Genomic DNA, 14,773 nt, shown 5'->3' on the forward strand with positions numbered 1-14,773 from the left:
TGGTGAAATGTGTTTGCTTTTATGGCACTTTTTTTTCTGAAGCATTAGTGCAAGATGAACCGGTTTTAAACTGACACCGAAAACCCGGTGCAATTTCTCATAGTGACTGTGTCAAATTGTTAACACTAAACTTATGGTCATATGAACCCCTTTATTGGAATAGAACTTTAAATGAATGCAATGCCAAGATAGTTTGTGAGTTTAACATACATAATCTTTTTTTTTTTCATTAAAAAGATGATGATGATGATGATGATAATAATAAAGTTTATTTTCCTTATTAGTACATTGACTATTTGCTTTTTTTCCCCCTCTTTTTTTGCATGCATTGTTAAAGACTCCTGAATTTTATACTCCAGTTTTAATATTTGTGGTAATAGCAGGATATTTTATCATCAGACAGAAGTAAGTTCAAGCCTAACATCATGCCAGAATCAGCAAGTGAGAAATACTACTAGTAGCTTCATCCAGTTCTCCATAATGTAGATACGTCTCACTTCTACAGTGAAAGCAATGGTGGTGCTTCGAACTGTTTCCCGATGCTTGGCTTCATCAGATAAAAGAACAGTAAACAAATGACCAGCTTGATTAGCGCTCAAACTCATCACTAAGAGAACACAATAGTAAAATAGAGCAAAGCCACCAATGTCAAAATGACATGCTATTAACAGCCTATTAACATTATATTGCCTCGTTTTATTTTTCTAATTAGGGCTGTGAAATTCTCCCTTCTGATCAATGTGAAAGAACAAAATAAAATATGACAAAACGAGGATTCTGAAAGAATACTGGAAGAAAATGATGCAAATAAAAATAAAATAAACATTTTAAAATTTGTACATTAGAAGTAAAATATTTATTCATTTCTGTCTATGAAATAACATGAAAAATAATGGCATCTTGTTTCTAGGAACAAAAGAAACATCCATATATAATAACAACAGCATCTTGTTTCGGTACAAAAAAACTCTTTGGAAGGAATGTGGAAATTGAAATCAAGAATACTGTAGATGTGCTCAGTGTTCATAGCAGGAATGTGTTATACTGTATTACCACTGTATACGTCATTATTTTATTGGGCGATTTCAAGAATAGTGCAAAAGGAGAAGAAAATGTACAGTATACTTAATTATAATAATAACAAAAGATTATATGCTATCCTTGGTTTTCTTGTCCTTTGCTTGCACAATAGAATAAGTGGTATGGAAAATGTTTAAATATTCATTTATTCATTCATCTTGTGCTAGAAACCCACTGAGCACGGGGAGAACATGCAAACTTTATGTTCCGTAGCGGGAATCGAATCGAATCCTGGAGGTGCAAGGCAACAGTGCTTACCACTAAGTCACCGTGTAAAATACTCAACCAATTTATTTATTTTTTTTAATCCATATGTTAGGGTGTACAGAGTTCTGCTGTACAGAAATATAGGCCGACATGTACATGGACTTTAACCTGAAATAATAATTATAATATCACTAATTACATTAAAGCTGATCAGCTTATTTTCAGCTTTAACCTTTTAATTATTTCTACAAACTCTTTTCCCATCAACGACGGGTACTTTAGCTAAAAATGTATATGCTTTTTTGTGTATTTTTGTGACGGAATAATCAGCTGTGTTCTCTCACCACTGGATGGCAGTAATGCACAGCTGAAGCGTTGATGTTTTTCCGCAAGCGTTAAACGAAGAAGACACTGTATATTTGAGAGCTGTGTGTTTTTTTTTTTTTTGCCGAAAATAAACAAACAAACAAATAAACAAACATGGCGAAGTTTGAGTATTTACATGCGTTTTTTACCGAGCGTCTGTTAGCGGTTGCGGGAGAATTATTTCAGGTAGTTACAGACATTATCACTGAGTATCAAGAGGAAACAGACCGGACCAGACAGGAAAACGTCTTTCTGAGGAAAATGCTAACAGCAGAGCGGCTGTCTAACGGACGAGGTGAGGGGTCAATACACTGCGCGCGGGGGCGCACGCACACACTGCGTCCTGTGTAGTGCACTAGATAGTGTTAAAGACTGGTGTGAAGTCTGGTGTTGAGTTTGTTTCTACATCATCAGACTTGAGTCTTATAGTGCTTCTATACAGCACAGTTTACACCAGGATAACAACTACAGGATATAACCTAAAGCACACACACCCTGCTGTTATTAATAAAGTCATTATGATTGAGAGTCAGCTCAGTGTTTAGCTTCAAAGGTGCCTACTTTGAATCAGAATTAAAAATATAATATTTTGGGTTAATTAACAAGTTTTTGTTGACTGCATAATTCCATACTTGTTCTGCCATAACTTCAACGTCTTCAGTATTAACATACAATGTTGAATATAATAATAAAAATAAATAAATAAAACATTGAATAAGAAGTGTGTTCAAGCTTTTGGCATTCACTGTATGTCTGAAACATTCCTTCCTGACATTTGGAGGAGGTAGCAGAAACAGGAGTAACACTATCATAACACAATGCAACAACATTTTGACTTTTTTTTGTCTTTGGTCTTAAAGTGTTATTTCCTAATTGTATATGCATAGAAAAAAAAAGGGGGGGGGGGGACGACTTAGTTCTGCTTAAACTTCTTTTTTCTAAAATTGTTTTAAAATTGTGTTAAATTCAGATATAAGCTGCTTCAGAAGTTTCAGGAATTTTCGATGACTTACTAGAACATTCCAGAACCTTTCAGAATACGTCCAGAATGTATCAATTCACATTTTACAACTTTTCTAGGTGTACGCTAAAAAGAAATAACAATTACTATTCAAGGACTAACATTGCATTACATTGTGTAATTCAACCTCTTGTTAAGGACAACTAGAATTTATTGAAAGTGTGACCATGAATTTAAACTATATTTTACGTGCACTTATTTGTTTCTGAACAGATGATTCGACTAATCATGCAGTTCCCCAGGAGCTCCCAAACATCTCTCATGGACCACTGGATTCAAGTTCGTCAGTAATGCAAGTAAAAGTTGAGTTGTCTACAACAAAACATGACCCGGTGCCTCCGGACTCAATGAGTGAGCCTTCGATTGCGACTTCACCGCACCATTTCTCAGGGAAGACTACTCATGAGCAATTAGATGATGATTGCCTTCAAAACAACTCAGAGGTCAAGATCAAATTAGAGCCAAGGGATTCACAGATCATCATATCTGATGACTCAAACCCTGCCACGCAAACTGAAAGCATAACTGACTATAATCTGATGGGTTTAAGAGACGATCAAGACGATCCCGATCCTTCTACGCATGAAGCACTGCATGGCGAGATAACTGATAAAATAGTTTACTGCCAATATTGTGGAAAGCCTTTCGGAAACCGCGGACAGCTGAAAAGGCATTTGGTCGTGCATCAGAAAGACAGACCAAGGCCGTATCGCTGTGACTTGTGCGGAAAGAGCTACTCCTATGCACAAGTGCTTGAGGTCCACCGTAGGACTCATACAGGGGAAAGGCCGTATCACTGTAAATTTTGCGGTAGGCGTTTTAATCAGAAAGGTCACTTAAAGGAGCATGAAAGAATTCACACTGGCGAGAAACCTTTCGGCTGCCCGATTTGTGGGAAACGATTTATTCAGTCTAGTCAAGTTAGAAAACACGTCAGTTATCACCATCCTCCAGTACAACTATCATAAAAGCAATAAGGTAGCAAATTAAGGGTTACTGTATTAAACTGTTTTATGCTGTGTTCAAGCGACAAGGCCTGTAAGTAAAGCCTTCATAAGCAAAGGAAAAAACAAAACCTTGGATTAGCTGAAAGTATACCAGGTTCACCATTTTCACCTTTATTGAGTGACCTAGGCTGTTGACTTTTTCTTAGTGTGTCTACGTAGTGGTCAAGGTTTTATATGTGAGATGTTTTATTATTTATTTATATTTTATTTAAATTAATTAGCCATAAAAAGAAAGATTTCCATATATCACATTCTTAGTGCATTTGATGTCTTCTTACAATACAAGAATTCAGATTAGAGACATCAGCTTATAAGAAAATAAAGGTTATACTTCCAGCCTGTTAGAATTGCTTTAAACAAGTTTACCTCTGTCATGTCCATCGTGCCTTTGCTCTTTGTATATGAAATTTAATGAAAGGCTTTTTGCTTGTAGTAATGGTTTATCTTGAATCATTTAAGATGACAACAAATGTCTTAGATTGTGTACTCGTTTTATTTGTGCGTCATTCTAATTACGGGTGAAAATCATAAGCCCTGTCTACATGTAAAAAATTATAATTTTGAGGTGGGGGATATTTGTATACATGGACATGGATTAATTTGGACACTGGATGGGAGTAAGGATATAAAATACAAAGTTGTCAAAACTAATGGGTGTTCTTGAGTTTGTCGAGTTCTTAATATTGTTGAACATTTTCTAATTACAGTAATAACGAAAACACAGGGTTTGTTTGTTCCTAAATAGTAATAATAATACACAAAAACAATGATAATTAACTTTTATATAATAGTAACGTATCCTCCACATGGCATGTCTTATATTTTCCATACAATCTGTTCTGACTGTAGGTGCTGCTGAAAGTTAAATCTGTGATTTAAATAGATAATTAATTATAGAGCTAAAGTTAATATGCACTCATTACTAGGGATGGGAATCACCAGTCACCACCAGATATGATAATATCACAGTACCTAGTTGCTGATTTAATTAACATTGCAATTCTGTATGTATCACAATTTTACAAATTTCAATAATATATTATTTATATCTAATATTACATTTTGCCAATTTTGTTACAATTTTATAGCCTGGAGCTTTTAAAAAAATATTAATGATTCAAAAGTTTTATGCCTTTGCATTATTTACCAGCTTTACAACTGAATTGAACATGAGTAACTGTATGTAGCTCATTCCTAATAGTATTAGTTTTCTCAAACTTCAAATACATAAATTTAACATTTAACTTAGTTATACAAAAATCTACATTAAATCTATTATTACTGAGCAGCATGTCTCTGTCATACTTATCTACTGTATATAAATAAAAGAAAGGTTTAGTCTGAAAGGTTTAGTCAGAACTTGCTCTTTCGATAATATCTTTACATTTCATACATTGGAGGTCTCCGAAAATTTTCTGTCTTTATGTTTATTTCTGTACAGCCAACAGATCACATCAACACGCAAAGCTGGTTGGACAGAATTTCATGAAACTTTGCCAGTCCTTCTGTATTTTCCTGAAGTTACAGTAAATCTGCATCAAAAATAAAATCCAAATGTTGAATAGAAGGAAAGTTATGAGCAGTTTTGTGTCAGATTATGTCATAGCATCGAGCCCCTTTTTTTTTTTTTTGACAAAGTCAGCGCTTTTTTTCCCTCAAGGTGGGCATGGCTATATGCATTACTCAACAGAGCCAACCAAAGCAATAGTTTACTGTGTATACACAGTATGCGGCTGACACAGAAACTGCCACAATCATCGCGAAACACTCGCTTATCTATCGTCATCGTCTATACCGCTTTATCCTGTGTTCACGGTCGCGGGGATATCCCAGGAGGCTTAGGGCACAAGGCGTGGCACACTGGACAGGGTGCCAATCCATCACAGGGCACACAAACATACATACACACACTCACACACTTATTTACACACTATGGGCAATTTGGGAATGCCAATTAGCCCAACCTACATGTCTCTGGACTGTGGGAGGAAATCAGAGTACCCAGAGGAAACCCACCAAGCACAGGAAGAACATGCAAACTCCATGCACATTACTCATGCATGGAGTCACATTGCACACAGAGACGGGAATTGAGTCTGGCCAGGAATTAACCCCGGCTTTGGAGGTGCAAGGCGACAGTGCTAACCACTATACCACCGTGCCGCATCATCACGAAACATGAAATCTTTTTATGATATACCCACAACACAGCATGACTAACTCTGAAAAGTAGACTATGTAATATCAATGTATTTTTATTCTTTTTGCGGAAAGTTTAAAACCAGTTTGTGCATTTTAATGTGCTGGAGTCATTTTAAGACAACACTATCTTTAGCTTTGTCAATTTCTCATCTGTGATTTACTCACCGATTACCGAACAGGGAGTGTATTTGAATGTATTCAGTATCTCAAAATATTCAAATATTTATTTTCCAATTTGAGTCAATTAATGTTCAAACCGTATGAACAATAATACTGAATATCTTTCGGTTAAGTTCTGTACATGCATTTGGAAGACTCCTGGCATGACTTTTTCAGAAGATGCCCAAGTTGACTGGAAGGGAAAAGTGTAGTAAGAAAAGATTCACAAGCAATATACGTATATGACTGCAGCCTTAGCCAATTGAAGAATTTGAGAGAGCTTCATGAGGAATAGAATGAGGCTGGAGTCACCATGCACAGCTGCCTTCAGGAAATGGGCAACAACTATTGCATTCCTACTGCCAAGCCACTCCTGAACCAGAGACAACACCAGAAGCATCTTACCTGGGAAAAGAAAAAAAGGACTGGACAGTTGCTTACAGTAGGTAAGTCCTCAGGTGAAAGTAAATTTTGCATTTAATTTTGAAATCAAGTTGCAGAGTCTGGAGGAAGAAAGGAGAAGCACAGAATCCAAGTAGCTGGAAGTCTAGTGTGAAGTTTTTTTGGTGTTGGTCCACTATGTTTGTGAGGTCTAAAGCCAATGCAGCAGTCTACCAGGAGATTTTAGAGAACTTTATGCTTCCGTCTCTTGATTAGTGTTATGAGTAGGCGATTTCCTTTTCCAGAAGGACTTAATACCTGCCTGAAGATAAACTACCAATAACTGGTTTCCATCCATCTATCTAGGAACCTCTGTAGTCCAACTAGGGACCCTTGAGGCCAATGTGGATCATTGTATTTATTCCCTTCTTGTACGACTGGGGTAGGACCTCTGGTCAACATTCACACACTACAGGCAATTTCTGAATGCCAATTAGCCTAATCTGCATGTCAGAGGAAACCCACTAAGCACGGGAAGAACATGAAAACTCCATGCACAAAGACCTGGAGGTGCAATATGAAGTGCAAGGTGAAAGTGCTAACCACTAATCCAACTAACTGGTTTGCTGATCATGACTCCATTGGCCAGCCCCCTCTTGACACTATTTAGGCAGCAGATACGCATTAATCACCTGCAACCATTGCACTGAAAACACTTTGAGAAAGACAAAAATGTAGAGCTTGAATTCTTAGTTTCTTCGAAAGGTTGATGCTGTTTTTGAACACCAGGAGGACACAGAAGCAGATTAAACAATTTAACATCTGTCTAAGGAATAAATGACTGAACGGAACTTTAGCAGGAACTATGAGAAGCAAACACCAGGTAGTCTCTATTTAGTTTTTAAAGTGTTTTTATATCTTCGTTTATTTTATCTGTTGTCATTGTGAAATCTATGCAAAGTTTAGCCCCCCCCCCCCCCCCCCCCCCCCAAAAAAAAGCTATTAAAATGTTAAATCTAGGCTAATCTTATTGGAAATAATTAAGATTCTCAAATTAATATCTCCAAGTATGTATTTATTACTTATTACCTCAGGTTTTACAATGTTTAACTTCAAAAAGTCCCTATATTTTCTCTCTATGTAACTTCAGCCTGTCATCCTGATTCTCCAGAGCAGCAGAATTTCACTCAGGCCGTGGACTCAGTGACCTCAAGCTCAGTCCTCTAAAACAAGAACATCTAACAGCTGGTTTATTTTCCCTAAGTGAAAAGAATGCCCACAACGAGGAGTTTTCCACAGCTGTTGTTGAGAATGAGAATGGTTTACACACGAACCAACTGACACTAGTCAAATTAGAGACTCGTGACGCACAACTCTTCCGCTCAGACACTGCATACTCGTCTCTCAGGCCAAATTATGATTTTGTGAGAAATGTTAACAAAAGAGCATGCCCTTGTTCCCATCGCAAGGAAACATTTGTTGACCATCATTTGACCTTCCTTGTGGAGAGTCACACTGACACACTGTTTAAATTCGAGGTTTGACATAAGCCTGTTGTAGATTGTGAGTAAAAGGCTGGCGTAAGGAACGTAAGAGAATCCTCACAGGAGAAAAAAAAAAAGGACAAGCGTCCAGTATGTGGGAAGGGATTTGTCCAAATACTCTCATTTGTTCAGGGTGAAAAAGAAGAATTGAAAAAACTTTGATGCATAAAAACAAAAATGTTAAAACATTTACAAAAACTTGGATATTTGAATTTCAGTGGTATTAATCAAAGAGTGCTGTTTACACCCTTTATGTCTCTGCCTAATCTTTTTAATGGGCTGTGTGTTGCAGAGCAGAAAGTATGTATGTAAATATTTTTATTTTAGGAATTACAGTATTAGAACCTTTTTTTTGACGATCATCTACAAGGAAACTCCTTCATCACAGCTGAGCTAGAGCTGCGCAACTGACATGTCATCCATGATAACACGAATTTTTTTATATCTCAGATTCAACATTTTTAAGTAAATCATTTAGATACCATGAAATTGGAATTAGATGTCTGATTAAAAGAAAAAAAGTGTAATAATGCACAAATCCTTAAAGCCCATCTCAAACCCACAGCACTGTGAGAGTATCTGTAGTAAAACACCACTTACTGAAAAATCACACAACACACACAGGTGACAAACACTATAGCTGGTCAGCATAGTGGGCGTGTTTTTACTGGATAAACCAGGTCAGGGTGTACATCCACAATCATTATGGTGGTTAGATAGGTACGTTTATAAAGAAATTAGTAACACAAACTTAACTGTAACTGAGAAAGTTTGAAATTGTTAAATTTATGTAATTGATCTTGGTAATTTGTGTAATTGGTAACTGTTTTATTATTCTGCATTTGTCAGCTCTCCGATCAGATTAAAATAATAACAATAATAATAATAATAACAATAATAATAATAATAATAATAATAATAATAAAACTATACTTAAAATGTACAAGAACATTTGACTCTCAAGCAAAGCCATGCAGAAACCTTTAGAGGGGAGTGTGCTTAAAGTTTAACAGGGGAACACAATTTGACATTTCGTCGGTCTCGAGTTTGTGTGTTCTCCCCGTGCTTGGTGGGTTTCCCTCGGGTACTCCAGGTTTCCTTTTACAGTCCAAAGACATGTAGGATAGACTATTTGACATTCTCAAGTTGTGTGCAAGCATGTGAAGAACATGCCAACTCCATGCACACAGACAGACCCAAGGTGGGAGTCGAACCCACGGCCAGCAGGTGGCGCCAAATATCAACAGTTTCAGTGTTTTCGTGTGTAATAATAATAATAATAATAATAAGTGATTCTTGTCAATTAATCCCACCTCATCTTGTTTACTGATTATAAAAGGAGAGATTCTGATTCTGTTTTATATATATATATATATATATATATATATATATATATATATATATATATATTGTGGCGTGGGCGGGGTTTTGATGGTCTACCATCATGCTTTGCGGGAGGAATTGTTTTGTGTTCACCCTGTTGGGAAAAGGTGTTTAAGTTAGTGGCTTCGGCCATAGGTGTGTGTGTGTGGATAGATGTGTGTTTTATGGAGGTTGGATGTGGTGGTTTTGTGTATACGTGCAGAAGAAAATAAATTACTCCCAGCCATTTGCATTGGGCAGCAAAAGCAGCTCACTCGTCTCTCCAAGTTCCTGCGTAGCGGTGAAAAACGCTACATTTGGTGTCAGAAGTGGGATGGAGAGTCGCGGGTTAGAGCGCACCCCGGAGGAAATCCGGCGGATCCAAATAGGCCGCCGAGTGGCAGAGCGGCTGAGGAGGAAGAAGCCCCTCCCTGATGGGGCCAGCGCGGGCAAAGAGCGGCGACCGGAGCGGAGCGGCGCGTTCCAGGTCCCGGCATTGGACCTCGGAGAGGATTCCTCCAGTGACGCGGCGCCGGCACCGGAGCAAGCTACAGCTCCGTGCCCCGTCCGCCAGCGAAGCGAGCTGCGCCTGCCGGCCTACAACGGCGCCGGCGATCCCAACGCGTTCATCGCCCAAGTAGAGCTAGCCGCCAAATTCGCGGGCTGGTCCCCGGCAGAAACAGCCGTCCGGGTGGCCCTCTCGTTGGAGGGAGACGCGCTGCGGGCGCTGGAAGACCTCCGGGCGGATGAGCGGGATAACTGGCTAAAGCTGCAGCAGTCGCTCCGTTTTCGCTTCGGCACAGGTGACCGTAATGAGGCCGCGGGCGAGGAGCTGGCAACCCGCGTGCGGAGCGCCTCCGAGCCATTGGGGGCGTTCGCCATGGACCTGAGAGCTCTCGCGCGCATAGGCTACCCGGAGTTTGGGCCCGCCCAGCAGGAGGAGCTAGCGCGCCGTGCTTTTCTGCGGGGAGTCCGGCCGTGGCGGCTTCGGGAGCACATCCGGCTAGCGGCACCGGCTTCCCTGGCCGAGGCGCTGCGCGAGGCTGAGCGCGCCGAACCCATCATGGCGGAACGCCACGGCGAAAGAGCCGAGCGCCCTCCCGTGGCTCGGGGCCGCTCGGTAGGTGAACCTGGCCGGGGACAGGGCTACCCGTCGCGGCTAGGCCTCGACACCGCTCCTGAGAGTTCGCGACGACGCCGAGGCCAGGGGCCGCCGGATTACCGCTGCAATCTTCTCAGGCCTGAGGACAACGTACCCCAGCAGCCGTTAAACTAGCTTCGGGGGGCGCCGAGGGGAAGCCGCCTCCCACAGCTTTCCTTGTTTCCCCGACTGCCGGTCTCAATCTCCGGTCAGGACGTGTAGGAAATCGCGCGGGGGTTTACGTTCAGTGTGGCCTGGACAACGTTTCGCTACGAGCGCTCGTGGACACCGGCTCTACCGTTTCGCTGCTGCGCTGGGGAGTACTGGCACAGGGTGATCGCGATCGTTTGCTGCCGGCCCCAGCCGCGAACATTCGCACCGTGTCGGGGAGTTATCTGGAGATACGGGCCTGTCGCACAGTGCGAATACAAGTAGGTGCAATCATTCTTTTTCATCCATTCTTTGTGGCCGACATTGAGGATGATTGTATCTTAGGGTTGGATATTTTGGGAAGGTGGGGTGCCGTACTGAATCTCGATGACGGAACGTTGCGTGGTAGCTTCGGGTTAGCCAGGTTGCTAGTGCCCAAAGCGCAGCCGGACAGGTTAGTGGAGCGAACCCGGGGGGCGGAACTTCCGGTTGGCGCACCATGTAAACATCCGGTAGCAGACCGAACGAGCATAATGGCTGAGCTTATGCAGCGTAGCAGCGTAGGCCTAAATCAGACGCAGACCGAGGCCGTGAAGTCCCTTTTGAACGAGTTCGCGGACATTTTCGCGGTAGATGAGCGCGAGTGCACTCATACCAATTTGGTGCAGCACAGTATCGATACGGGTAACGCAGCTCCTGTGCGGCTACATCCGAGACGGCTTCCATTAGCTAAACGGGCTATCGCCGAGCAGACGCTGCGGGAGATGGCCGACTCGGGCGTCATAGAACCAGCGTCCGGGCCGTGGTCTTCGCCGGTTGTGCTGGTGCGGAAGAAAGACGAGTCGTGGCGGTTTTGCGTGGATTACCGGCGGTTAAACGAGGTAACGCGCAAAGATTCTTATCCGTTACCGCGAATAGATGATGCGCTTGAACACGTTGCGGGCTCGGCGTGGTTTAGCTCGCTGGATTTGCGTAGCGGGTATTGGCAGGTAGAACTCGCACCGGAGGCACGTCCTAAAACGGCGTTCTCGATCGGACAGGGGTTGTGGCAATTCCGGCGCATGCCGTTCGGCCTATGTAACGCTACAGCTACGTTCGAACGGTTGATGGAGAAAGTGTTGGCCGATATTCCTCGCAATCGGTGTGTCGTCTACCTGGACGATTTACTGGTGCACGGCAAGGAGTTTGAGGTTGCGCTAGCTAACTTACGGGAGGTATTTCTAGCTATCCGGCGGGCGAATTTGCGGCTAAATCCCAAAAAGTGCCAGTTGTTGCGGCAGGAGACTGTCTTTCTGGGACACGTGATTAGCGCTCAAGGGATTGCCACCGATCCAGCCAAAATTGCTGCGGTACAGAATTGGCCTGAACCGGTAAATGTGTCGCAGCTACGCACCTTTCTCGGGTTAGCCTCGTACTATCGCCGGTTCGTAAGGAATTTTGCCACGATCGCCAGCCCGCTACACGAGCTCACGAGAAAGAACCAGCCGTTTCGTTGGGACTGGGTGCACACGCGAGCGTTCACCCAGTTACGGGAAGCTCTGGTTACGTCGCCTGTTCTAGAATATCCGGACGCGTCCCGTATGTTTATCCTCGACACGGACGCAAGCGATGTAGGGCTGGGGGCCGTCCTGTCTCAGGTGTCCGAGGGCAAAGAGCGTGCTATCGCCTACTTCAGCCGCGCGTTGTCTGGACCGGAGAAGAACTACTGCGTCACGCGGCGCGAGCTGTTAGCGGTCGTCGCGGCTCTTAAGCGTTTTAGGCCGTATTTATATGGGCAGTCTTTCTTGCTGCGGACCGATCACGCTTCGTTAGTTTGGCTGCTTAGCTTTAAAGAGCCTGAAGGGCAGTTAGCGCGCTGGCTCGAGCGGTTGCAGGATTACGATTTTATTGTTCAGCACCGAGCAGGGAAACTGCATGCTAACGCCGATGCTTTGTCCCGCCGGCCGTGTAGCAACGAGCGCTGTCAGCACTGCGAGAGGGTAGAAGCGCGCGCGGGCGATTGCGACGTCGAGCACTTTTCGAACCCCGTGAGTCAGAACAGTCTTCCTGCGCAGTCCTCCGGAGCCCCCGTCGGTAACCAGCCGTCCGAGCCGGCGTGCAGCCGAGTTACTGCGGTGCCTAAACCATCGCCTATAGCCGTTGCGCCGGTGCCGCAGCTGGACTGTGAACAGTTAATCGCTGAGCAGGAGAAGGACCCGGCACTGCAGCAGGTATTAGGTTGGGTTAAAGCGGGCCGGAGACCGGAGTATAAGGCTGTCGCCCACCTGGGCCTAGAGGTAAAAGCGCTCCATTCGCAGTTCGACAGACTATCGTTGCGGGGGGGCCTACTCTATCGCCACTGGGAGCAGCCGTGCGGCGCTGGCGAGTATTTTCAGCTGCTGGTGCCGCGGACTTTGCGGACACGCGTGTTAGGGATGGTCCATGGGCACGCGGGCGCGGGACACTTCGGCGTAACAAAAACTTTGCGGCGGCTGCGCGCTCGTTTCTACTGGCCGGGCTGCCACACTGATAACGAACTCTTTGTGCACAGATGCGACGTCTGCACGGCAAAGAAGGGCCCTACCCAGCGCTCCCGAGCACCCCTGCAAGACTTTCGGGTGGGGGCACCTATGGAGCGTATGGGCGTGGACATTCTCGGGCCGTTTCCCATTTCCGATCGCGGGAACCGGTATGTGCTGGTGGCCATGGACTACTTCACCAAGTGGCCGGAGGCATTTGCCGTTCCTGACCAAAGCGCTTCCACCACGGCTCGAGTGCTGGTGGATGAAGTGTTCAGCCGGTTCGGCGCCCCGGAGCGGTTGCACAGCGATCAGGGGCGTAACTTCGAGGCGGAGGTGTTTGCGGCGGTGTGTGAGCGCCTCGGGGTGAAAAAGACCCGCACCACGCCCCTTCATCCGCAGAGTGACGGCCTCGTGGAGCGGTTCAACCGGACACTCACTACCCAGCTCGCCGTGCTTACCAGCGCCCGGCAGAAGGATTGGGACGAACATCTGCCCCTCGTGCTGTGGGCCTATCGCACCGCAGTGCAGGAGTCCTCACAGCTGACGCCAGCGGCGTTAATGTTCGGTCGCGAATTGCGCACGCCCGTGGACCTGGTGTTCGGCCCTCCTCCACAAGTGGATTTACCTACGAAGCCGGGGTTGGATTATTTTTGTTCGCTGAGAGACAAACTGTTCCGTGTCCACGAATTAGCACGTAGACACTTGGCGGACGCTGGTGTTAAACAGCGCCGCGTGTATGACACCCACAGCCGGGGACGAGACTTTGCTACTGGGGAGCAGGTTTGGGTGTATTCCCCTGGAAGGAAAAGGGGGCTTTCCCCTAAGCTTATGTCTCACTGGGTGGGGCCCTGCACGGTACTGGCCCAGCTCTCTGACGTAGTCTACCGGGTGCGGTTGACGGGGCGGTCGCGAGTGGTCGTGCTCCACCGGGACCGTCTCGCTCCCTATCAGCCCAACGCCAGTGAGATATCGAACGCTGTGGAGGCCGGGCCGCCTCAGGAGGACGGTTGCAACCCTCCTTCCTCTGCCAAGAGACTCTGGCGTTCGCAACGCCAGCGCCGACCACCGGCACGCCTCCTGGACTGAGTTCGCCATGGTGACCGGGGACGGTCACAGCTCGGGTGGGGGCAGTGTGGCGTGGGCGGGGTTTTGATGGTCTACCATCATGCTTTGCGGGAGGAATTGTTTTGTGTTCACCCTGTTGGGAAAAGGTGTTTAAGTTAGTGGCTTCGGCCATAGGTGTGTGTGTGTGGATAGATGTGTGTTTTATGGAGGTTGGATGTGGTGGTTTTGTGTATACGTGCAGAAGAAAATAAATTACTCCCAGCCATTTGCATTGGGCAGCAAAAGCAGCTCACTCGTCTCTCCAAGTTCCTGCGTAGCGGTGAAAAACGCTACAATATATATATTTGTTGCTCAGTAAATATCTCCTAGTTTGCCAAAAATATTTTAATAATTACGACCATCCGCATAGGTGATTGCAAGTGATCATTACTGTGGCTTCCTGCATCCTAACAATAGAATAACAGGAAAATCTTTAATGTTTCTGTATCACAAAGGTCATAGCTGGCTTTAACCATTTTAAAGAGCAACTTTAATGTGAAATATACTTATTACCTTACTTTGGCAACATTTAGTGGACATCCTTACCT

The 14,773-nt window shown here is 44.4% G+C and overlaps 1 protein-coding gene across 1 annotated transcript; it reads left to right on the forward strand.

Annotated features, from left to right (window-relative positions):
- The first annotated feature begins 1,699 nt into the window (after positions 1-1,699).
- On the forward strand, positions 1,700-4,332 carry LOC128511113 (zinc finger protein 792-like). Its single transcript, XM_053483778.1, has 2 exons — positions 1,700-1,948; positions 2,888-4,332. The coding sequence occupies exons 1-2, from the start codon at positions 1,768-1,770 to the stop codon at positions 3,640-3,642; spliced, it is 936 nt and encodes a 311-aa protein (XP_053339753.1). The 5' UTR covers positions 1,700-1,767; the 3' UTR covers positions 3,643-4,332.
- Positions 4,333-14,773: the final 10,441 nt, after the last annotated feature.

The sequence above is a fragment of the Clarias gariepinus genome, chromosome 23 (assembly GCF_024256425.1).
Source record: "Clarias gariepinus isolate MV-2021 ecotype Netherlands chromosome 23, CGAR_prim_01v2, whole genome shotgun sequence".
Lineage (NCBI taxonomy): Eukaryota > Metazoa > Chordata > Actinopteri > Siluriformes > Clariidae > Clarias > Clarias gariepinus.

Coding starts and splice junctions, on each gene's coding strand:
- LOC128511113 (XM_053483778.1), top strand. CDS start 1,768: ATGGCGAAGTTTGAGTATTTACATGCGTTTTTTACCGAGCGTCTGTTA. Junction 1,949..2,887: donor GCGGCTGTCTAACGGACGAG/GTGAGGGGTCAA, acceptor GTTTCTGAACAG/ATGATTCGACTAATCATGCA.